This window comes from Zonotrichia albicollis, chromosome 1 (genome assembly GCF_047830755.1).
Source record: "Zonotrichia albicollis isolate bZonAlb1 chromosome 1, bZonAlb1.hap1, whole genome shotgun sequence".
Taxonomy (NCBI): domain Eukaryota; kingdom Metazoa; phylum Chordata; class Aves; order Passeriformes; family Passerellidae; genus Zonotrichia; species Zonotrichia albicollis.
In genome coordinates, this window is record NC_133819.1 from 38,082,592 (window position 1) to 38,108,102 (window position 25,511).

Consider the following 25,511-nt stretch of genomic DNA (forward strand, 5'->3'; position numbering starts at 1 on the left):
AAGCATAAATGAAAATTACAGTACTGTTATATATGCAAGTGTGGAATTTGGAGCTCATTGGGCTCACAATTTGGACTCTCATTATAATTGTAAAGAAAAATACTGAATAATTTTACATACAGGAAAACTACCACAAATTTCTTTAAGAAAAGAAAATTAACATATATATATATAAAAGAATATATATATATATATATAAAAGAATTAGAAAACTCTGTAGTGTGCCAGATGGACATTTGAATACACAGGTGGCAAGAACACCAAATCCTTAAAAGGAAAGGGATGGGCTTAAGCAGGAGAGGAAGAAACCACATTTTAATTCCTGTCTCTGAGACTGAAGCTCAGATTTAACTGAGGTTATGGGAGCTGAATAAAGGGGGAAGAATTTCTGGAACAGTATAGACATTGAAATTATTTTAGCATGAAAAGAAGAGTGAGAGAAAGAAACAAAAACCACATTTTAATTCCTGTCTCTGAGACTGAAGCTCAGATTTAACTGAGGTTATGGGAGCTGAATAAAGGGGGAAGAATTTCTGGAACAGTATAGACATTGAAATTATTTTAGCATGAAAAGAAGAGTGAGAGAAAGAAACAAAATATGGCAGTTTATTTAGAATCTTTTTCCTCCCAAGATTAAGCATGGGCAGACAGGCTAGAATGGGATAACACCAAAATTATAAATAAGAATATAAAAAGTAAAGGAGAGCCACAATCAGGAAAAATTATTCAAGAAAAAAATTTTATTAAAATGAAACATGACTGATTACAGCTTATTGTTTGAACAAAATTGCTTTATTCCATAGGCACAGCTTACACTTAAGATGGGTATGCTCATCATTTTGTGTATATCTCCAATCTTCCATTTTGAATATTTTTACCATTAATTTGACCTGTAAGATTGTGCAGAGGATTGCTTAAAAGGCAAAGAGAAAGGATTTTTCCACTTTGATGGGAAGCAAAATAGACACAGAAATTATGCAGCTAACACATGTATGCAAAACAATGAAAAAAAACCAAACCATGGGCAGATTTTGCTAAATGCAACTATTAAATATATCTTATTCAGTTAAGAATAAGGTTTTTATTGACATTAAAATTATTATTATTATTATTTATTGGCATTAAAATTATTTCAGAATGGCTTTAATCAGGAATGAAAATTATTATCCACATGTCAAATAACTATTATCTTAGATCTTATTTGGAAAAGTATCCTATCAGCCTCTAGGGAAACAGAATAATTAGTCAAGTTGATATCAAATGAATTTCCAGAAATATTAAGAAGTAGGTCACAAATAAGCCTTTTATTTTTATTTTTAAGAGGGGAAAAAAATAATAAACATCTCACTTGTTAATAAATCCACTTGTTAATGGCCCCAAACTAGGCAGCTTTATGCTTCAAAGTTATTCACACTTCACAAATAAAATTTTACCTCACCAAGGAGTAAGGAGAGAAACAACAGTTCTACTTTGTTATAGACCTTTATATCAAGATATTTACTGCCATCCTATCGCTGTCAAATCTGATTATAAACCAGGGATCAGCGAGCAAGGGATTAAAGGCTCATCTGAGAAGATGGAAAATATGAAATTGATGAAAATTGTCCAGACTGTGTCAGTTTCACAGGAACAACCATCCAGATGGAGGGACTACTGGAATACTGGAATTACAAATATGAGTACTCTCAGTCTCTCTCTGCCTTTGAAATGTAAATGAAAACTGCTGGAATAGTTGAACAAATAGATATAGATATAGATATAGATATAGATATAGATATAGATATAGATATAGATATAGATATAGATATAGATATAGATATAGATATATAGATCGATCTAGGGTAGGAGTCCCCACATAAACCAGCTTTGTGGAGCACAGGATCAGCATTATATTAAATGGAAATCCTTGCTGATCCTTAAGCTTTCTCTGCTCTTATTTGAGAATGTTTTCCTCCATAGGCACTATATGCATTCAATTTCTGTTCTGTAAGAAAAGGAAGCACTTATTGCTGTGCAGGCTGGCACACAGGTACTTAAGTTGCTACATGAGCACTGAGGTCATTTGAGTGTTTGTGTAACTGAAGCTGCTTTTGAGAAGCCACAGCTCAAAAAAAAGAAGTGACTAGACACAAAAGACAAGAAATAAAGGTTTATGTACATAATCTCTAATGGATGGATGGCTGAAGGGTTAAAGGGAAAGCTTTTATTATTCAACGAGAATAATAAGGAGTGTGTCTGACTAAAAAAAGAAAAACAAAAATCCCAGTCCACTCTTCCAGATGCCATAATGTCATTTGCATTTCCCAATTACTTTCTACTGATTTCACAGTCAAGCACCCAACTATGGGTTGAACATGAGATGATGCAAGGCGAAAATGGACATCCTTCAGCTGCCAGATGCTCTCTGAGGCCATGGTATTTCTGAGCAGGTATAAATTTATTACAGAACAGAAAGTTGTCTCAACCCCTACAAGCAAACAAAGTGATGTGTTTGAACTGTCCCCTTCCATGAAAAACGCCTCAGAGAGGAAGGAGACAGACCCACACAGAGGCACTCCATGCAGTGCCTAATTCTAATTTGGGGGCTACGTGGGCCCAAATCCATGCCTGTTCCTTCATGCACAAGAGCAGGTGCAAGTACAGTCAGGGCAATGTCTCTTATAGCAAGCAAAAGTCTCTCCCAGAAATGTGCTGGGTGTAGGAGTAGTGGATTATCAGGACAGAGCAAGTCTAATTTCATTCTCTGTGAACTGCAAATGCAATTTCTTTTGCTGCATCCTGGGAAAAGTACAGCAGCAAAACTATCCTCCCACGGTGGATTTACTAAAGTGATTTTTTAAAAATGAATGGAAAGAGAGAAAAAGAAACCTCATGAAGAATAAAACTCTATTACTTGTATATATTTTCAATTATACTGTCTAAAATGGAGGTTCAACTCTGACATCATAAAAGAATCTATTTTCTTTCAGCTATCAGTAAAGATATTTAAAAAAAAAGTTCCAGGAGGGTGGGTGGTGTATCGCTACACAGAAAGCCAAAATAATCACTTTCCCTGTCTTCCCCTTCCTCCCACATTTTCCTTTATGGGTTATTCTGCTTTTACTGCCTACATTCTTCACCTGAAGTCAAATCCTCTGTTTATGGCATCACAGTGGTTGCTGTGGAGGCTATTACGACGTACAAAGCCAAAAGTGATGAGTTCAAGTTTGGACTGAGCGTTAGTATCTCGTGAAATGTTTCTGAAAGAGTAGGAGATATTAAAGAGAAGAAAAAAAATAAATACAGAACATAGATTGAAAACAAAGTAATTAACTTCTTAAATGACTGTTTGCCATCATTCAATTATCACAACTGTTTTCAGATCTATTACTCCAATGGCTGCAGAGACAAAGTGCTGAACTACACATATGGAAGCAAGCACACAACAGGAGCAGGCAGAGCTAACACAGATGGCAGCAGAGCTCTCAGCCACGCTGCTCAGTAGTGCCTGCTGGGATTGCTGCATGTCTCTGTGGCAAAAACACACAAACAGCAAAGTGAGGCAAACACAGACACGCACAGTGCAGCACTGCTCCGGCAGTGAGAGCTCCCCATGGCACCCTTCGCTCTGCACGTTCTTCTGTGCCAGGTTCAGGGTCTGTAAGCTATGACCAGAGAACACACATTCCTGAAAAAGCTATTAGTACACAGCAATTCCTTCTACTGCATGGATTGGCTTCACACACCCTTTCTCAAACATAGACTCATTTTAAAAAACAACTGTTGAAGTACAAATGCTAATTCTCAAGAAACACATAAAATTTCAGAAAAGAGAGAAATCCATCTTGGGATTTGCATTACTGCCAAATTTTCACAATTTTGGTAGCAGATAGAGTTCTTATGTTTTCCCTTTATTAGGAAAATCATAAATTACTTCTATTTACCATAGAAGTAATTTATTACCATAAATTACTTCTATTTACTAGTTTCTCAATCATCTTTTGCCCCTAGCTTTGAAACCTGAAGTATTACCAGGACTGTAGGCTTCAAGGAAAACCACTGATCAAAGATTTCTGAATCATATCTGTACTGATAGAAGTTCTTACCCACCTACTTGTTAAAAACAAAACCTGCAAAGAGCAGTGGAACAAAGATAAAATCTGATGTCAGATTTAAAGAAAACAAAACAAACAAACAAACACTTGAGGACAAGAGAAGGAAGAGAAAAATTCAAAAATAAGACTTTAATGGCCACAAAGCTCAGTGAAAGGTCTTATTAAAATATTATTAACCAATGAAAGTGAGTCTCCAAACAATCTTTTAACATGAGTGCCTTGAGACTGCTGGTGGGCCAATGTATCTTATTACATGACTGGAGAAGCATTAACAAATTAATTATAACAAATAGCTGAATTAATTAGGATATGTGGGACAATAGCAGTTAATACCAAAAGTCATTATGTACTTCTTAAAGAAAAACAGTACTCTTTTATATCAGGAAAATATATTACCAGCAAGGTTGTACTACTGCATCCAGGCTATGTTACATGGAGATTTCTTACATAAGAATATTGACAGAAAGTTGTGAAATTTACTTGTATGCTTGTACACAAGAAGATACCAGGACATAAAGATGCAGTGGAGCTGAGCTGCTGGTTCTTTGTGAAATTCCTTAAGCCAGATACAGGGGACGTCCAGAGAAATCCACCCACCCTGTGGGGGCAGGTTGTCTAGTGGAACATCAGAACAAGCGGTCTCATTACTGCCCCAAAGCTGGGACCTTGTGGAGCATCCAAAAACCCAAAACAAACAAACCCAGACAGGATAAAACAAAAAGACACACACCCCACACACCCAAAAAACCAAAACCAAAACCAAATAAAAAAAAAGTAAAGCATTGTCTTTCAGACTCTTTCCATAATGACCTGAGACTCCTGTGCTGTAATGACACTGGAATATTTCAGTTGCTCAGGTTGCCATGACCCTTCTCATCACAAACCCTTACCTGCACTTCTGGTTCATGCAGAGTTGAAGGGCCAGACAGCTGGCATACTCCTCTGTACTTCTCAAAAAGTTAACTAAGTTTCTAGGTGAACTCAGATAACGGGCTGCAAGCCTAGGAATAGTTCGACTTACTTTTATTCAGAACATTATGGATTTAGCAAATTATTACTTTTCCAGAGTATCTTTTCTGGAACATCCCAAAATAAGACAGCTTTCATTATATTTTGTAAGTGGTACTTCAGATCATCAGTGGAATCACTTTAGCACCACTTACTCTTGGACTTATTTCTAGGAAGATGCCAGTTATCTAGAACTCCCACTTTTCCAAAATTATCAGGCGCTCTTTGGGGTTTTGATGTGAAAAAGTAACCTGTTGCCAGGCTTTGTGCACTCCTTCCTTGGATGTTTTCAAGACGGATTGAAGAAAGCCTTGAGCAATCTGATCTTATCTCACAGCTGACACAGAGCAGGAGACTGGACTAGAGATGTTCCTTAGGATCGTTCCAACCTGAATCATTCTATGTATTCCTCAGGTTTCCACTAGATATGCTGAATACAATCAGAACTTATTGGATCTAAATATTTTAACTAGATTAAAAAAAAAAAAAACAAAACAAACAAACAAACCAGAACCATCAAAGAACCATATACGACTGTCAAAATACATCAATAAATAATTTTGCCACTTTCTTCTTTTTATGCTAAGAAAATCATAAAACAGAGTTTGAGTTTGCAGAATACAAAAGCCTTGGGCTAAAAATGTCCATCTGCCATCAAACTGGCATAATGTTGGTGCAGGAATAAGAGGGGAAAAAAGCTAGTCAAGGATGCTGCTTCAGCTTAACCCTCCCCACAGTGGAACAACTGCTCAATGCTGCTAAGAACTCTGAAAAGCTCTCAGGTGTCACTTAATCATCTCTTCTGTGAGATCATTTGTGTGCTCTCTCCCTGTGCCAAAACAGAAGAATTCAGAAAGCCTGAAAAATCAGCTCCCTGATCTGGTGCATGCAGCAAGCAGCTACAGCCCACAAGATCAAACCCTTCCAAGATCAGAATTTCACTCCAGCCACTGCAGTTTCTGTAAGGTGATCCTTCTGCCACCTTTACACTTGCAATACAGTCCTCTCCCAAAAATTAATGTCATTGAGCTGGGACTAGCTTTTCAGCCTGGACATTAAGAAAACAAAGACCACCAACACAAACAAAAACCCCAACAATATATGTTTCTGTTCTAAGCAGATTATTACCACTTCTCAGTGAATAATAGCAACAAATCCTCCACAACTGCACAATGAATATACACAGTGGTAAATTCTCTTTTGCTTCATTGTAACTTGCCTTTGTAGGCCAAATGCTCAAAGCAATTTAGGCTGCACCCAGCAGTACCGTTAACGCAAACAACTGACCATCCCTCAGGCAAGTTCAGTGTTAACTGAAATCAATAGCTGGACTGCCACAGAGAATTCCAACGTCATCAGGATTGGAAAAGACCGTGTTTCCCTAAAAGACATATAGTGAGCTAAAAAAACCACTTTCTTCCAGATTTTAAATGGATTTACAGGCTTGAATATATCTTGGAATTCCAAGTAGCTAGAAAGCCAAAAATTCACACCTCTAAGTTAAATAAAAATTGAATACTGTGTTCCCATTCCCTCTAATTCAGGTTTGAACATTGCAAGGAACACATTACTGATGTCAGGACTTGATTATGAAGATGTCTTATATTTTAAAATGATGCAGAAGTCTTGAAACATTCTGCCCATCCCAGAACACAGCATCTCATCTGTTTTGCAGTCCTGCTGATACGAATGTAACGCAGGGGTCCCTTGATCTCTCTGTGTGCAGCTTCTCATTGCAGAACCTCCTCTCACTTACCTCCTAAAAAATTTTACTCCCACCCACTTCTTGTCTAGCAGCAACCATGACCTCCCACATGAAACCACAGTGACAATCAGCCAAAGAGATGAAACTGATGAGGACATCTGGTTACACTACATGAATTTACTCAACCCAACTTCTGGAGAAGGAGTATCTCTTCTCAACCTCCCATTCCTCCCCCTCACTACAAATGCCAGCAGTTTAGACAGCTCTGTAGTTTCAGAGCTTCAGAGCAATAAGTATTGAACAAAATACTGGAATGGTTTGCACAGCAAAGCACAATGCAGTCATTAACAATAACAACTCTTTTTTTCTTGCTTTTTTCCACAGGCTCTTGGGTTCATTATCACAAACTAATAGTTCTACTTTAATCTGCCTTCAGGAGAAGGTTCTACCCACTAGTTCTTACTCCTTGTTTCTACTTTTTTATGCTTTCCATAGGAATGTGGCATCAACAACTCAATGAAAATTGGTCATAGAAAACATACAAAAATATTCTTAGGTATCACAGTGCATAAGACAGGATCACAAAGCCACTTTAAAAAGAACACATTTTGAACAGTATTTGGGGCTTTTTTATTAAGAAGATCCTTCATTATTTACCTTCCAAAAGAAACAAAGATTTTTTTTCATGTAAGTAAAGAAAATAATCTCAATTCTACTACTACATAGTTAAGGCAAATGCTATTAAATAACTCAACGAACTGCCAGTGTAATGCCTTTTTATAAAAAGAGCATTTATTTTCAAAACACTGCCTAAATAGCAACCAAAGTGCTATCTTCAAGCTCACTCACAAGGCAAGAGGTACAAATTTGCATTTGCTGGCTCAGCCTCCCTGCCCTGTAGCCCCTTCCTTTGCACCATGCCACTTCTCTAAATTATTCAAAGAATGCCATTATAGTTTTATTTAACTTGCTATTTAATGATTCAACATATTAATCAGCACCAATTTAAAATCCATCAACAAAATAGAATGTATCAAAGTGAGCCTACAATAACAACATTCCTTGTTCAGCTGTTATCAGAAATATTACATCCTCTACACAAAGTCATATGCATGAGGGCAGAAAATGAAAATGCTGCCTTACAGTTTCATAAGAAAGACAAGTTAAATCCTTAGAGAGTAAAGACATTCCAGGTCTGGGGATAGCTTATGCTTCTACTGCTCAGAACAGCACTGGGAATAGCCCAAATTCATATGGGAAAGCAGTCAGGAGTTGCCACAGTTCCAATCAATTATTAAGGCAACATGACAAAACAAATTCAGTGCATAAACAGACATTCCAACTGTAGTTAATGGACAAGATGATTCATTGTTTTAACATGGCAAGGCTAAATGGAAAGACAAAGGCAGAGATGTTAAACTGAATATAGGACTGGAAACTTCCAGAATCAAGTATAAAATGCCCTGGAGTCAGGGTTACTCAAAATATAAAATATTCTCAAATGTACTGAAATGAGATATTTTCTATAGTTCTGTCAGAGTAATCATTTCACCTAGTTCAGAATATTCAAGAGCAAAAGTCAAATGATCAGGAAAGTGATTCTTTCTTTTTTCCTTTCAGATCACACCTTGTACTTCCCAGCAAGGTGACTTGAGACTCTGTCTGACTAAAACTAGACAAATATTCTGTAAAAAAATAAAAGTCAGAAAAAAATGTCTGGTTATGAAATAGAAGGGAAGTCTTGGGTTTCTTAACTACATTTCTGTGCCAAAATTAGATTTAAATAAATATCAGAAAACTGTATTTGGAGTCTGCTTCTAAGATCTAGATGGTGGGGTTTTAATTCTATCATAAATTAAAATTTAGAATAATCTGTGGATTTTCAGCTCTGATTACTTATCTCTAATTGAGGAAGTTATAATGCTAGGTTTTATCAGTATCATAAATATCCTCTTCTGTGAACTAGGCATCCACTAGGGTATCACCTTTCTTACAGGGAAAAATTTGAAAACAAAACAAAAGAAATAAACAAATAAGTTTTTACAAACAGAAAACCAGAAACAACAACAGAAAGAGGTACAAGCTAGCTAGCACTTACATCAAAGGAAAAAGGGAAAAGCTAATCAAGTTAAAATATGTTTGGTAAACCAACCCCTCTTGGAGATGGCCAAAAATCCTTCCTTACCCATCCATTTGTTTGGAAAGTCTTGCCTTCAGAGCAAAGTCTGCATTACACAGCAAACACACTGCCTTACTAATGAGACCCCAAAAGTGGCTGAGGCATCAAAGTGTCAGTAGATGTAAACAGAAAAAACATCAATGTTCACACATTCTGAACATATAGGCTAGGAAAATGTTTCAATATTTAAAACCTACCTGCAGATTATTCCAGCTGATCACAGAAAAGATGTTTACTTGCTTTAAGAAAACTTCTATTCCTTTATATTAAGTACATATATATATATATATTTATAAAACCTGCATTAATTTCAGACATTTACTTTCACAAATGCTACAATAAGGCACATGTAAAAAGTGAGGTGAGAGAACTATGCCTCAAGCAAAACAGAAGATTTGGTTATGACTACCTCAACACGACCAACAACATTATTTCCCAGGAGACAGAGAAGGGAGAGACGAGGAAAAGCTTACAGAAAATACTGAAGCACGTTCTTGAATATTTCAAGAAGGAATGTAAAAAGATGAGAACATCTGAAAGTGGAAAGCTCAAGCATAATTTAATTTCCTTACTAAATTCCTTACTAACTGTGGAATTAGTCCAGTCCAGGAGCAACCTTGATGTTTGCGCATGTGCATACAACTAAGCTCTTTCAAGAGGAGAACTATGAACAGCTTTGTAGAGTTTTTTTCCTCTCTCTCCATTCTCCCAGCAGTTCACCACAGCTGGAAGAGACCACATCTCTGCAGCAATGATACATTGACTTCCCCCCTTCCCACACTACAACCTTTCCATTACACCAAACAGATATGGCAACAACAGTTTTTGTCTTATTCTGTGACAGCTCTAGATACGTGAAGACTAAAATTAGTCAGCAGATCCAGGTGAAACAGTGGTCTGTGTTGCTGGAGCTCATAATCATTTATCCAGGTATAATTCAACATATTTGCATAAAACCAACTGATTTCATTGTGCTGGCTGAGGCACAGAGGACTTGCACTTGCCAGTCTAAATATGGCACATGTTGTGAGCTCTTTCTAAAGAAAATCAAATAAATTGAAAGTAATTGTTTTCTGTCTAAAACTGCACCTGTGTTGACAACACACTCCTATACACACATCCAGCACTATTTACTTGTGCTATTTCTCCGTGGTAAGTGTTTTTATACTAACTTTTGCATAGTTTTAAAAGAGATATAAAACATTGATTTCTCTCCAGAAGTCCTTTCTGGTGATACAAAGTAATTTAAAACTTATTTCTATTTCATAGCTTTTAGTCACAATCTTTCCATAGCTGCTTCTCAAGGGAGAAAGTTTCCTCATACAAATATTTCAAAGTTTTCTCAAGCAGTACACTAAAATATTACTTTATGTACATATTTTTCATTATGTTTCTTCTTAATCTCTTCTGCCTAAAGAGAATCTGTAATAGAATTCTGGCTGCAGCTGTCAGTTTTCAAGTTCTTTGGAAATTTCACAGGTAAGTTGCCAATGATAACCCAACATTAAATAATTTTAAAATTGACTTTTTACAAGACTCTTTAATATTTATCATCTCAACAGGATCTTGAACTTTTTGCTGGAATCTTGACAAGACTTCATTTACTGTATAGATCACAATGGGTGGGAATGCTAGTTCTGCTTTATATTGCTTCACATGGTATGAAACCAAAAATCCTGTAAAACAAGAACTTTACACATGAGATCACAAGGACATTTTCATATTTGTATTTTTAAATATCAGAAAAGTATAAAAAAGTCTCCATAAGTCCTCCTGTAAAAGGTGAGAAGAATGTCAAAGCTGGAAAATATTTGTAACTTGACTCAGTTAAATGGCAGGTTTGCTCAGCTGCAACTCAATATGCACCCTGCCAATTTAGATCCTTAAGTGATGCCCAAATAAACATATCTTAATCCAAACACACACAGAAATATTGTGCATGGTCTGCAGATGGTGTCAATCATAACAGTGCTGTTGAGATCCATACAGCTATGACACCTTTTACCAAGGCAGGACGGTGGCCCATTGAAAGGGTTTTGTAGCAAAAACAGAGATTAGGAAGAAATACTACTTCCCAAGAAACATTATTTCCCAAATTTTGAAGTATTTCACATAGTTCTGTTGTGAACAGTTCCCACCTCACTTTGATAACTGAATGCAGGCAGGTATAAATGAATCCAACGTGTCAGTCTCCTTGCTAGTTAAAAATCATTGGCAGTTCATATACTACAATTTTACTTTTAGCTGTATTTCACTTATAACCCCTCTAATGCTTTAGCTTAAACATTTTAAGGAAGCGTTCTGTTCCTGCATGATGAATTTATCAACACTGCTTACAAAAGCTGAAATTTACTTAAAAGTTCATTCTTGGAAAAGAGAGTCTTTCTGTAACTTTGAAAATTTTGTAAGCATACTAAAGGAATATCACATCTATGGTTTTCACCCCAATTATTTCCCTATAGCGCACAATCAGTATTAAGGACATGCAGATTACTCTAATTTCATTTTTACCTTGCATTTGGAGTTGCCAAAGGTTAGTAAATGATCTGGTGACTAAGTCTAGTTCACTTTGCAAAGGCAATACAATAGAGTGCTTATTTTTAAATGACAGTTGAAAGGATGTAAAGTGCATGGGCTTCAGTGTAATTCAGTGTTCTGTGCTTTTGCAGTAACTACTTAAACGTGAATTCAGTACAATATGATACTTTAGAAAACATTTATAAGAAGCAGTCCTGATAGACTGCATCATATCACACCTTTTTTCTTAAGGTAAATTAGAACCAAGTAATTTTATAACTCCATAACTTAACTAATTTAATTTAGAGCTATTATGATAATACATTAATCATAGCAGCATATGCAGGATTATAAACTTTGCCACAATTGCACCGCTGAATCAGCCAAATGTTTTCAGTTTGCCCCGACACCTCACACTACACAGTCTGTGGATTCAATTCTGGCTCCTCTTAGGTCAGTGGCAAAATTCCCACTGAATTCACTACATCCAGAATTTTATTTTGGTCTGTGTGCCTAGCTACTGTGTAATACCTACATATAACAGGTACCCAGCTTAATGGAATCCCATCAACATCAACATGTGAGTCCCTACTACCAGCATTACACTCAGAATTAATAGGATAAATATTTACAATTACTTTTAAACAACCACTTTTCTTCTCTAAATGGACAACACTTTTTTTTCCCTACAGAATTTATTTTAGATGGGTTTTGACATCCACTGACAAAATCTTTGTTCCAACTTTTGGTCTGTTTCCTCTTTTGGCTTGTGAAAGGGGCACAAAGAAGCAAAGTGGAAAAGGAGCTGTTGCTGCAGAAGCACTCCAGCTCAGAAACACCCAGGTGACAGTCACCTGGAAGAAACACTGAGTTTGTTTTCATTTCAGACCTGCATTTGAGTGCATTAATTTCTTAGCAAGCATTTTCTTAAAATGCCAACACCTGAGGTACCAGGCTCCCCATCATCCCAACATTTTTTTTTTAATCATGATAACTGAAAGAGCTACAGCAACCTCTGGACTTGTAAAGAGTACAAATCACTCCTTCAGCCAAATTAGCTTCTCAGGAAAAGACACAAAGTTACTTTGGGGACTAACATAAAAAACAACAAACAAATGCAAATTGACGCAGAACTCAAGCACAAGCTGTTACTTTACCCTTGAAGTATTAGGTCAGAGACCCCTGCAAACCCACTTATCCGAATAGTGGATTTAAAACCCAATGGGGAACACACAGCTAGAACAAATTCTAGTGAGATTTCCAGACACTGCAACCAGATCCACAAACAGTTGGGTTTGTTCCTCACAGCAGAGATCGGTGACAGCCAAGCAGCACAGTAAGGAAACCGTACATGACAGCTTTGGCTCTGGGTAAACTGCATTCAGTGTTTAGCACACAAGGGTCATGAACCTCAACAACTGCTTTCAATAGTTCGTGAAACACCACTCCGCTCTATGTCTTCAAAGTCAGGATCTGATTTTGGGAGAACTGTCTGTGAAGGCTGTTTAGCCTTCAAAGAGAGCATCTGTCTCCCGAACAAGTAAGGGAGGAGGAGACAACAGCACACAGGGCAATATTTTCAACAGTGCTTTCCGGGCATTCAGATCGTGAAAGCCAAAAGAGATTTCGGGGACTCTTCTCAGGTTCACTGGCGTTTGCCAGATGAGAAATGCTTTCTGCAAAAATTATCAAAGAAGCCGCTGTCAAAGCAAGATGCCAAAACGCGCGCGAACACCGTTCCTCTCCTTTCGCCTCGGCAAATAAAAGACATAAGGCGCAGCTCGGCGGAATTTGGGAGCGGGGGGCGCCTCTCCCTCCGCACCCGCTGGAGGGGAAAGGAGCAAAGGATCCCCCAGCCGCGGCCGGGCACTGCAAGTCTCAGGCAAGTTGGCCTCGCGGCTGCCCCGCGCGGACCTGGCGCTCCCGTCCCGCCGAGCCCCGCCGCGGCCGCCCCCTTACCGTGCCGGGGCTGGGGCTGGGGCTTGGCGCCCGGCGCCTTCTCCTTCCTGCCGCCCGCCGCGCTCCGCATCCGCCAGCTCGCCGCCCCCCTGCCCAGCGCGCCGGCCATGCCGCGGCGGCTCCGCGATCCCGCCGGGAGAGCGCGGGGGCGGCGGCGGAGCGCGGGACGCGCTGCCCGGCGGCGGCGGCGGGCGGGAGCGGCGCGGTCCCCGCGGACCCGCCTCCGCCCGGGCCGGTGTCAATCAGCGCGGGCGGGCAGCGCCCAGCCCGGGCAGCGCCGCCCCGCGCCCCCCGCCCCGCTCTCCGGGCACCGGAGCTGCCCCGGGCACCGCGCCGGCCCCCCTGCCCGGCCGGGTCCGTGCGCCGCCAGCCCCCCGCTCCTACCGTAGGGAGCGAGAGCATCGGAGGCGGCGGCGATGCGCTCCTGGGATGAGAAGAATTCCGCGCTTGGGAAATGACAGCCCGCGGCGCAAACCTCCTCCTGCCCGCCGGCAAGTCCTCCTACAGCACCTTCCCTGAAAAACATGTGTACGTTACCTCCTGCCATCAAAATCATTGGTTGTGCACACTCCTGACTCCATACCGATGAGTAACTCAACCTGAGATTCCCACTTCCCACAAGACCATGTGTGGTGAGACAACAGCCTGCCTCCCTTCCTCCCTCACCTCCGCGGAGCACCCTCTTCTTCCTCGCTAGAGTCCAGGGCACTCCTCCGGCCATCGAGTCCCCCCTCTGTCTTTGGCGAGGGGCCGCCAAAATTTCTGCAAAAAGATTATTGCAGTGCGAGAAACATAATGCGCATAACTTTTGTTTGCAATTTTAGTAATAAATCTGCTTCCATATCAAATTATAGTAGAGACTGCAGCAGCCCTGAAAAGTTATTCCGTGGTTGATTTTTCATTTTTCATATATAAATATATATATATATATATATATATATATATATATATATGTGTGTGGTCAGCACTTCCACAAAATGTATCCTTCTTTCTATATGGACACGGAAATACAGAGAAAATGTATGCAGAATTTGCACTGATTGAAAGAGGAGGAGGGAGAGAGAAGAAAAATAAACCCTTCTTCATGTGCCACTCTATTCCACCTCTGTTTCCTTGATTTCAACAAACTTGTGGAGAAAGATAATTAGGGTTTGTTATCATCATTTTAAAACTTTATTTGGAAACTAACTCAGATCCAGGTTGAGATATTTTAATTAATATTTTATTTTGAAAGACTCTTCAGCTTTGAAACTCAAACAGCCAAGGTGTAAAGGAGCCATAGCTGGCCCACAGCAGCCCTGTTTTGTCCTCCAGTTAAAAATCACCCTCCTTCCACCAGCAGCCCCTGTTAGGCTCTCATCCATCCTAATCCCCAAGTGTCCCCCACCACCACCTTGCTGCCTCACCTGTGAATTGTGGCTCTCACAAGTGAGTCAGGAGTGCCAGAATTCTGCCAGAGCTGTTGGTGCTCCAACACGCTGCACCAGGAGTGATTTTCATTAGTGCTGGGAATGATTCATGTGAGCAAGGATCGCTGACCTTGACCTTACATGAACAGATACACCCTGTGGTGATGAATGTAATAGAATAAACAGTTAGATACGACTGCTTGCTCCCTCTTGCAGTGTTGTTCTTGCCCAACTCTATTGCTCTAGAATACAAATAGTGACTCATTTGCTTACCCTCATAACACCACATTTAGAAACCTGCTATTCATCTCCACTTGAAGGGTCTTGAATAAATATACTCCCAAAACGGCTGATTTAAATCACATATATTTTTATCACTTGACACTGTTTCTGTTGTTATTGATAAAGACTACACAAGTGGGTGTGTGGTGCATCATGTCACTGCTGAGGAAGTTTTTTATAGTGAATGGTCTTTTGTTAAATCTACTTTTATAAGAGTATTTACACAGGGGAGAAGGAAGGAAGAAAGAAAAACAAAAGTAAATACATCTGGGGATCTATCTCTTTTTGCTAAGAATAAGAAAACCCTACAGCAATTTTTTGGAATGCAAATGAAAAATAGAGTATAAAAAAGTGTTTTGTAGAGAGCAATATTTTTAAATGATGTAAAAATATATTCCATATAAAACAAAGTATCAGTGAGGAGGAAAAGTCTGCAGTAGTTGCATGCAGATTTAATATTCCAGAACAGCCCTAATAAAAATGGAAAAAGAAAAATAAGACTTGTACCAGTCTTACATACCTAATTTGTCACTGTGAAAAGACGTAACTTTGCAGAAATTTCCGCAGCTGAAAAAACTTATTTGCAGCCCCTCCCTGAAATATTGATTTTTCTATTATCAACATCAAATATTTTTCTTTTTTAAAGAGGGAGACAGGAGTATTTTAAATATTATCATTCAGTTTACTACCAGTGACTTGACAGATCATCATGCTTCATCATTTGCCAACAAAAGGTGGAATTGGTACTATGAGAAGCCTCTGTTGAGAAGGTGCAGATATAATAAAATTATAATACTGAAGAGCTACCTCTGTGTTTCATACTGTCATTTCTTTGCCATGGCATCATAGGTTTTAAGCTAATTTTTGTTTAGTCTTGTTTATGTTTCCTGCTCATTTAGCATTGGAGATGTACGACTGTTTCCATGTATTAACTTGGGACTGTTTTTCCACTGGCAAATGAGTATTTGGGTGTCACATCTCTCTGTTTAGCATGTTCTTTGCACATAAGCACAAAACAGACTGGTGGTTTGAGTATGTGTTCTAAATTTTGCTTTTGCTGAACAGACTTATTCAGACCTTCACAAATAGGAGCACTGCCATACTTGCTTTTTTGCTTAGGCATCTGTTGTTTTACCTAAGAACATTATGGAAGCATTTCCCGTAGTACCGGTTCTCAGTGCTGAAATTATACTTCCTTTAGAAAGAGAAACATACAGTACATTCTGAGGATAAAACCTCAGATTGGGAAGGCTCAGACCAAGGTATCAATTCACCTCCAATCCAGAAGATTTGGACTCCTCTGTCCCTTCCCATCTTCCAGTCCAATACTTGGTGTCAACACCCTCATAATTTACCATTACCATGAATCTTCTCTGTTATTTTTGTTCTGATGGCATCTACTTCTCCTAATCTGGTCAAATAGAGAAGAGCTAGTCAAAGAGAAAAGCAGTTCACAAAATTACACTGATTCCTTGCAGACCACCCCTTGGCATTCCACATGGGAGTCTGTGCCCCTCCAGATGATGTCTCAAAGTTACGAAGCATCACAAGAGATTTTGTACAAACCACACAAAAGCTGAATAACAAGCAGCACATATTTTTCAATATTTTACTGCACTAACCTACCTGTATGCAGCTGCCCTGCTCTGCTCTGTGCAGGTGCAGAGCTGCAGCAAAGCAGCTGAACTGGCACTCATCCCCCAGCGTGCTCTTGCACAGCAACCTCAGCTGTTTTCATGCACTCTTTTGTGGCATCCAGTGCAGGCTCCTCTTGTGCTTCCTGGTGCTGGAGGAATTGGAAAAACAGCAGGATGTCTTTGGTTGCAAACACAAGGCACAGAGCAGGAGTTAGGCTGTGGCGGCCCTTGCCTTGACAATAGAGGTGATCTCCCCTACCACAACTTTATAATCTGTATAATCTGAGTTTTATTTCTTCCACGTGCCATGGGCAGCTCTGCACACACAAGTCCAGCAAGGATCCTGTGCCTGCGCACAGGGCAGCAGGGATCCCCACCAGCCCAAAACCATAAGAGTGCTGCTGGCCAGAGCTGTTTGAAGCAGACTTCAAGGCTAATCTGAAGTCATATTTTTGGCTTCTTGTGCTCATAATTATTCCACAAACCTGGGGGTATGTTTAAAGGGCTGGCTAGAGTCATAGAAAATGAACATGCAATGATGACACATCTTAGTACCAGAAGTCTGACAAAAGCCACTAAAATCATGTTCAGTGAAGCAGAAATAGTCATTTATCCTCGTATCTACAAAACAGAATTTTAGGTTTCATATTCAAAAATTAAAGTACACTTGAAGTCCCAGAATCCTTCTTTTAAGCATAATATTGTTTCTCCTACTCCTACAAACTAGGGAGAAAATAGATAACTGTGAAACAATGTCACACTGCAAAGCAACATTTCTGTTCTCTATGCCCTTGCCTGTGCTTCTTTTTACACGTTTCTGTTCCTTCAGCTATTGCTCCTAGCACCAGGAAAGTTGTTTCCCAGCAAGTGGAAGTGAAGGGATACATTTCCAATGGGTAATACAGAAGACACGATTCATAAACTGCACTACACGTTTCATGCTGCATAGACTTTGATCCAATTGACTGCAAAAAGCAATCAAGGATCTGCCCAAAGAATCAGGGGTACTAGATAGATGTACCAGACAGATGAATATGGAAATTTAGAAAGCCCACAGGATACAACTTTGACCTTTGAGCATTTAAGCTGCTATTCTAGATCAAATATTATATGATCCTATTACATATTGAACATCCTGCCAAAAGTCAATTTTTTCCAAACTTTTACACAAATCTGATCAGAAGGACTTACTTGAATCATAGTCCTGTCTCTGAAAGTCCTATAGTTGCAGGACAGACTTGTGTGCATGGTTTTGTCTTTTCATTCAATATGCAGAAAAAACTACAAGATTTGTAATCTCAAGTTCATTTATCCCAGTATTGATGCATGAGATATTTCCCTATTTCACTGTGTAACTTACAGCAGGCTGGGGAAACTGCATGTACAAATGCATCACCAATACAATGAGCAAACATCTAGAGATAAAAGTATGTATTTCCAGGCACCACAACTTTGTAGCTCACAAATAAACAGGGAGGTTTCTGAATGAAATAAAAGTTGCAAAGGTATACAAATTATAAAGAAAAAATGAATATTTCCTGCTGTTTCAGGTCAGCCATGTTTCAGTGACTGAAATATGAAACTTATGTAAATGAAATTTCTGCTTTCAAATCTGTGGAATTATTACAGGGCTGCTTCTTGGTCTCTCATGTTAGGCAATGAAACAGTAATGCTACTAAAGAGGTGGAGCAAAAGACAATATTTAGGATGCACAAGAGGCAGGATCCCAAGAGGACACACTGCTCTCAGGTATTTATTAGGACTTCTCCTCTGGATACCCTGAGGAATAGGATTTTAAATAAATACAGAGCAAAGTTATGCACAGGGATCTTTGAGAGAAGAATTGGAAGGTCAGTCATAAAAGGCTAAATTGAACTTTTAATTACCACAGAATTTAAGAAAGAAATAGCTATGCTAAGAAAGTTTTAAGAGATCTTCCTTTCTACTTCATTCAAAAATGAAACTGAATTCAGTTTAATATCACTGAATAACTCAATAGAATCTGAACTAAGAATTTAGTCCTTAGACTTGTGAGTAGAAAGTAGAAACAGACATCTTGTATCCTAACTGGAATAAAATCTTTGTCCTGCAGTGGGAACTCACCCAAAAGATGAAAAAAAAAAAAAAAAACCAACAAAAAACCAACAAAAAACAAACAAACAAAAAAAAAAACTTTTTTTTTTTTAAAAAAAGGGCAAGCTCTTTTTCAAGTTCTTTATCACCTGTCTCCTTCTTAAAGGTTCAGTGAGTCAGACAGAGCTTTAGTTTCTATTTGCAGCTCTGTAGGAAACTGCAGAAAACCTATTGCCAGGGGCTGCAAGAGGAACACGCTGGATGAAGCATTACTTCTCCTGGTTGTGCATCTCCCTGCCAACAGCCACAATATCTGCAGCGTCCCTCTGGCATATGGCAGGTTGCAGGAGCTTGCAGGAAACCTCATACAGGTTTTACGGTGCTAGCATCTGTGAATAGTTTGTTTTTTGTTTCTATGACCATGATTCAGGGTTTCACTCTCTTTTCCATGGGAGTTGTGCTTGAATTTGGTGCCTGAGACTGAGCTTAACTGCAGTGGCCAAAAGTGCATCAAACACAGCCTATGCTACATACTGAGTAACATGTTAATGGAACCCAACCATATAGTTTTGTAGTTGTAATCACCCATAAAATTCACCACAGCTGAATTATATGGCTTTTCCTTGGCTTTTAGTCAGAAAATGTTGCTTTGGGTAAAGAGAACAGAGTAAAATAGGTTTGCAACTCTTAAAGATGTGTCTCAAAATTATATAATCTGGTCTGTATTTCCCTCTCTGTTTCAATAACCACCTAATTCTTGCAAGAATTGCCACATTAAAATTTAAATTGTAAATAGATATCTAAAAACTACTTTAACAAAACATTCTGTGCACTGCTTCTCTGTAACATCAAAGAAGAACAGGGAATGAAAACAAGGAAATTCCTTTGGAATTAGGTGTATGGGAGATTCTTGGTTCTTTTTCCTTTGGTTTGTTCCCTGCTAGTCAGCGTACAACTTTTTAGGTCTATAGTTGCCTTCATCATTACTCAGGTTTCTTTGCAGCCTTCATTTTCCCAAATGGAACCATTTCTGTTCAGAAGCTATTCTCTAATCCTTTTTATTTGGGACTCATACAGTATCCAGGCATCTTTTAGAGTTGAGGGGATGGGCACAACTCTGTCACATTCAGTAGCAGAATTCCAGGACATTGTCACTGATGGTCTGACCATCCAACAGAACATGCTGACAAGTTCCCAGGTTATTGCAATATTACTTCATGACACCTCTGTCTCACTGCTTCTTCCTTATTTGATGTGCTATAGAAAGAGCTATCACACCACAATACAATATTTAACCTCCTTGAAACATATTTGCTCTGAATAATAGAATTTTTTCCAACTTTGCTCTTTTGGCCTGCAGAAGAAAAGATTCAGATGTTTAAGAATGACTTCTACCTCCCAGGACTCTGATCAATGCATCCCCCTTCTCTGTGAAAGCTTTTTCTTCATACACATACCAGAAAAAACAATCTCATCCTGGAGTCAGAAGCAGATACTGCTAATGCTCACAATTATGATGCATGCCAGGTCGTGTGCTGCCTGGTTGACTGGCATGTCTCAGGGCTGGCAGAGACCAGAACTGTGTGAAATCAGGGATGAGGGTTGTTGTCAGCATTCCTTCTGGGCTTTACCACCAGGCACAGTCCTGATGGATGCATTTTGGCCTTACCTATTTGATCTTTCAGTCTTGGTCAAAATCAACATTTCCACAGTACTGCATGAATACAGAAAAGGAAAACAAGAAATGTGTAGGAAATGGGGACCAGAGACAAGAAGCAGCTTTTAATTTACCCAGTGCAAAGCTGAGCTGTGTAACACGCTGCTCCCAGGAGCCAGTGCCCTGTTCATGACCAAAGGAAAGCAACATGCCTCTCCAGGGTTGCTTCAGGCTGTCACAACCAGACTCTGCCTTTCCTACAGACTAAAGATAAAAAACCAATTTAATGTTTGACACCTTTTGAGCTCCCAATGCATTTTTTTCAAGTTCAGCTTTAATAGCCAGAGGACTAAGGGATATGGAAATATGTGACGAGTCAGATACACACCATGGAACTACTTGACTTTTAAAAACCAAAAAAACCACACTTAGAGTTGGTAATAATCATCCATGTCTTCCTATATTTTTTTCTGTTTAACTACAGTAAAACTAAGAAAGGCAATGTACATAACTGTATCAAATCTGCCTCTGCTATTTTTATCTCATAATTTTCAACAGGAATACATTGTATCTTCCAGGATTTCATAATCCTATATCTCTCAGAGGCATTCCCTATATAGATACAGAGTTATATTTCTCATGTGTAACTTGTTTCTTAAATAGGTGGTAGATCATCTCTACTTTAGTTGTTCCTCGGTTTATGCTAATAAACCGAGAAACAAGTCTTATTGGTAATCAGGGATTTAAAACTTGTTAAGACAGTTGTTCTTAACATTTTTTTAACCCCTTGGGATACCTCTGGTATGTGCCAGGTATAATGGCAGAAAAGATCATTGTAGCTCACTCTAGACCTCAAAATACAGGAATAAAAATCTAGTTTTGCCAAAACCAATCATGCAAAGCATGTAAACCAGGCTATACATTTTTTTCAGAAATCAAACTCAAGAAACATTTCAGTGCTGCTGCACACACACACCCACACAGAAGTAAATAAATATTGATAATCGTCCTTCTTGACCTATTGAATAACTCTGTACAGAACTACTCTAAGAGACCTGAGACAAAAAGTCTGAATATATTAAAACCTGCAGTAGTTCAATAGAACAATGCAACATCCTCTTAGACTTGGGTGCATCCTGTACTACAATAATTTCTTTCACTCACACTTAAACAGCAATATTAAGTACTCATCCACAAGGAAGGAGATATTTTCTAGAACATATAATATTTTATCTATATTTACATAATTTGCCATGGAGAAAAAAAAAGAAGGTATGTGAAATGCTGTACTTGATAAAGTCAAATGATTTCAAAGGATTTGAGAATATTTAAAAAAATATTTTGAACAATATAATACTGAGGCTCACTCAACATTAGATGAATATATATAAAGAGCTTGGTAGGAATATGATAAACCCAAGGCACATGAAATATTGGCTAATGTTCCTATCCCCTGGATTGGGTAAATGTCTTCTACATCCTAATATCGAATACAGAAAATCTCAGTTTTGACCAAAGCCCAGCTTACCTTATCAAATTTCTGTTCCTGACTCTGTCAACAGGAAACTTGCCTCAGTAAAGACAAAGGAGACTTAATGCATAGGACATAAATCTTAATGCATAGGACATATAAAATGCAAAGAACAATTACCTAAAATTAGGGAATACAATGTCTAATTTATAAATGTTTCACTACCAAAGGAGTCTGTAATGTCATGCTATGTGTCTATGAGCAGACCTACCATCAAGGTGGATCAAAGTGAACTCTATTAAGAACCAGAACTGGCAGTTCACAAACCTATTTAGAGACTCCTAAATGTAAAATAGATAAATAGTGCAGGGAGCAGAAGGAAAAATTGCCACAGGTCTTCCTAATGAAGTGATGCTGACTTTTTTTTCCTACAACACAAATATGTCAATTATTTATCATGTAAGAATTTATATATCTTATAATAATTATAATCTATAATCAACTGAAATTCAGAGCGAAAACATGCTCCATCATTGGAAAGTCTTTAGGGTCAATGGATAATATTTATTCCTAAAATGGATGTTGTTTTAAATGGCAGCAAAGGATTTTGAACCAGAGTTTGCCGCTTTCTACATAAGTATTTTATCCAATTTCCTTTTTCTGTCTTCTTTTTTTAATTTGAAATTAAATTTTAAATAGTGGCCCAAGCTACATTTGTGAGGCAGACACCTCTTTATTATTCTTTAGACATGCTCCCAAGAGATCCTGCTAAACTGTTTTTTTAAATCAGACATACTAACTGGATTCTGACTGAGCTTAGATACAAACCAGGTGCCAAGTTGGGGGCCTGCACTCTAAGACCCTAATTTTGCCCAGCTTCCAAAAAACTCAGAAAGAACTCCAGGATTTTCAGGTCAATCCTGTAAGTGCTTGTTTTTGCAGGCAAGGGATTTGTGGGAAAAGTTCCGTAATTTTCATGTTCCAAGTTTCAAGTAGCAGAAAAGTGTAATAGACCATTCTGTGGTTTTGAGATCATGCTGAATAAGGATGGAGTGCCAGCAGTTTTTAAATAATTTCCTTCACTATTAGACATAACAGTGACAGTGGAAGTTTGAACTAAAACTTGCTTCCTTGATTAAATATTATCCCTTAGCCTTTCTGAACTACAGCCTATAAGCAAAGCCCTGGAGTCCATGCTTAAGCATGCATATAGTCCCATTAGCTCCAGTGAGCATAATGAGAAAACCAAATGGGAGTTTGGGCTTAAGCTATTATTTTAACATTGTCCAGAAGGACTGAACTATTAAATATTTTTTCAGAGAGATAGATTGAAGACATTGTTCTCAATTACAGGGTTTTTTCAGCAGAGGCAAATTCTGTTTGATTAATGGCAAATTGGGGGTTTTCACAGATATGGGAATTGTTCAAATGGCATGGGTTTATAGGAAGCTGTTGAAGGCCTGAGAAAGTTGAAATGAAAAAAATCCTTATGTGTTGATGTATAAACAACATCACATTTAAGTTTTTATTACTAAAAATTGCTTCTTATCTAGGAACATTTGAAAAAACTAAGAACATCGATAAAAATTCTTGTAGCCTTAACATTTCATAGATTCAATACCTGATAGCCAGGAAATATTATTTAAAGTGTGCTTTGTTTTTTTTCTCTAGGGAAAAAAAAATCAGTTATCCATTTGCAGAGTCTTGTGGCATCTCATGATTAATCCTTTACACCATGCCAGAAACACATGTATGGCAAAACCTTTTCATCTAATTAATTAGAAATTTCATATATACCTGCCAAGGTTAATGAAATGTATACCAGTGAGATAATAGGGGAGAAAAAATTATGGTTTTAGGTCTTGATAGGCAATATTTTACTGGCTTGTAACTTGCGAAATTGTTGTACAGAATTTCATTCAGAAGTCAAGCATTTGACCACATGGTAGCAATACAGTTCACAAAAATACAAGATTAGATGCATCTTCTTAAGCTCTTTGGTTTTTCACTTATAGAAAATACCAAACAAGACCAAATTGAAAATTCACATTTTTATTAGTAGTCATTAAGACATAACAAAACATTCAGTTGCTGTCTGTTTTCAGATTTAGCTTCTGGTTTAAAAGATTTTTTTGTTTTCCCCTTAAGAAAATCAGATTGATATTTGCACTGCACATAATATAATTAACTGCTAAGTAGTTCTTTCTATTTTATACAGCTAGGCAGAGAAAAAAACTCTGTTTTGTATTATATAACGCCAGAAATCTCTCCTAGTGAAACATTTTTTTTGTATGCTGAAGTGGCAAACCTACAGGTATATGTTGTAGCTACATATATAATGAATCATTATTTCAACTGAGAGACAAATTTCTTTGAACTGCTGATACTGAAAAAGCAGCTATTTTGTAGTAGGGGAAAAAGTATCTAAGAAAGTATTTTAAACAAAATGGTTATCATATTTAGAAAGTATTCTTTTCCCCTCATCACCTCAATTGAGCTTGGGAATCTTAGACTGTTTGTGCCAACTTTGCCTCAGTGACTCATTCTAATTAAGTATTTGGATTTGTTGTTTGTGTTGTTCATTATGTTCCATGGTGCTATGCCATTCTGATAGCACAGATTGTATTTTTCTTAATAAAATGGGATGTATAGAGTCCTTCAATAGTATAGAATTACTCAGTGTCCCTCTGGTCTTGTACAAAAAAACCTAAAAAGAACTGTTTAAAAAGTGGGGGTGGATCAAGAAAGCCATTCAATTGGGTTAATTGACATTATTCTGGACTCAAAAGTGTTCACTTGGCTCTGAGTCCTGCGATTAATGAAGTATTTGTTTGCACAATCCATCTGTGTGTAAGTGCTTGAGAAAAAAAAACCAGACAGAAAGTATAAACACAGCTTTTAATAGATCCATTAACAAATAGATAAGTTGACATTTATCTTTGGTATGTCAACTACAGATGGATATCATTAGTACATTTACACGTGCCCCCATACATTTCCCTTAAGCACATAAGGCTTTTTTTAATGCACTTGCTGTCTTTGACCCAACCTGTCAGTAAAAGTAAAATCTCCAGCTGTAGAAATAGGAAATCCTAAAACAGAAGCTGTTAGAAAATTTTCTTACATCTGAAAAGAAAAAAATTTCCCTTATTCTCTTATGTCTGTTGATAGGACACCCTAATGTCAATTGTAAAAATTGCTATCCTTGGATATCTCTATGGAAGAAACAAATTCTCTTCTTGAATGAAGAAGTGCTTCATCTTTTCAGTTGTGTGGTGCAAATACACTCAGGCTGTGCATTCTGCCAGGCTGTGAACAATGAAAACCCAGATAAAGTGGTGTCCTTGCAATATATACATTCATGTGGAACATGAAAAAGGCACCCAGAAGAGCACATTTTCTCCATAGTCACCAAACCTCACAACCTCAGACTTCTGCCAGGCCTTTCAGCTCCCCTTGCACGCCATGTGCACTTGGGATTCTTCTAGTAGAAGAATCCTTGGAGAGCTGGTGAAAGAAC

At 38.3% G+C, this 25,511-nt stretch overlaps 1 protein-coding gene across 3 annotated transcripts in view; it reads right to left on the minus strand.

Annotated features, from left to right (window-relative positions):
- ZNF385D (zinc finger protein 385D) overlaps positions 1-14,102 on the minus strand; it is a 413,388-nt gene extending 399,286 nt beyond the window's left edge. The window contains exon 1 of one of the 3 annotated variants that reach the window (XM_014273930.3): positions 14,000-14,102. In XM_014273930.3, the coding sequence (XP_014129405.2) occupies positions 14,000-14,018 (19 nt within the window). In that variant the 5' untranslated portion in view covers positions 14,019-14,102. The other 2 variants (XM_014273923.3, XM_014273932.3) reach the window with 2 other exon arrangements.
- Positions 14,103-25,511: the final 11,409 nt, after the last annotated feature.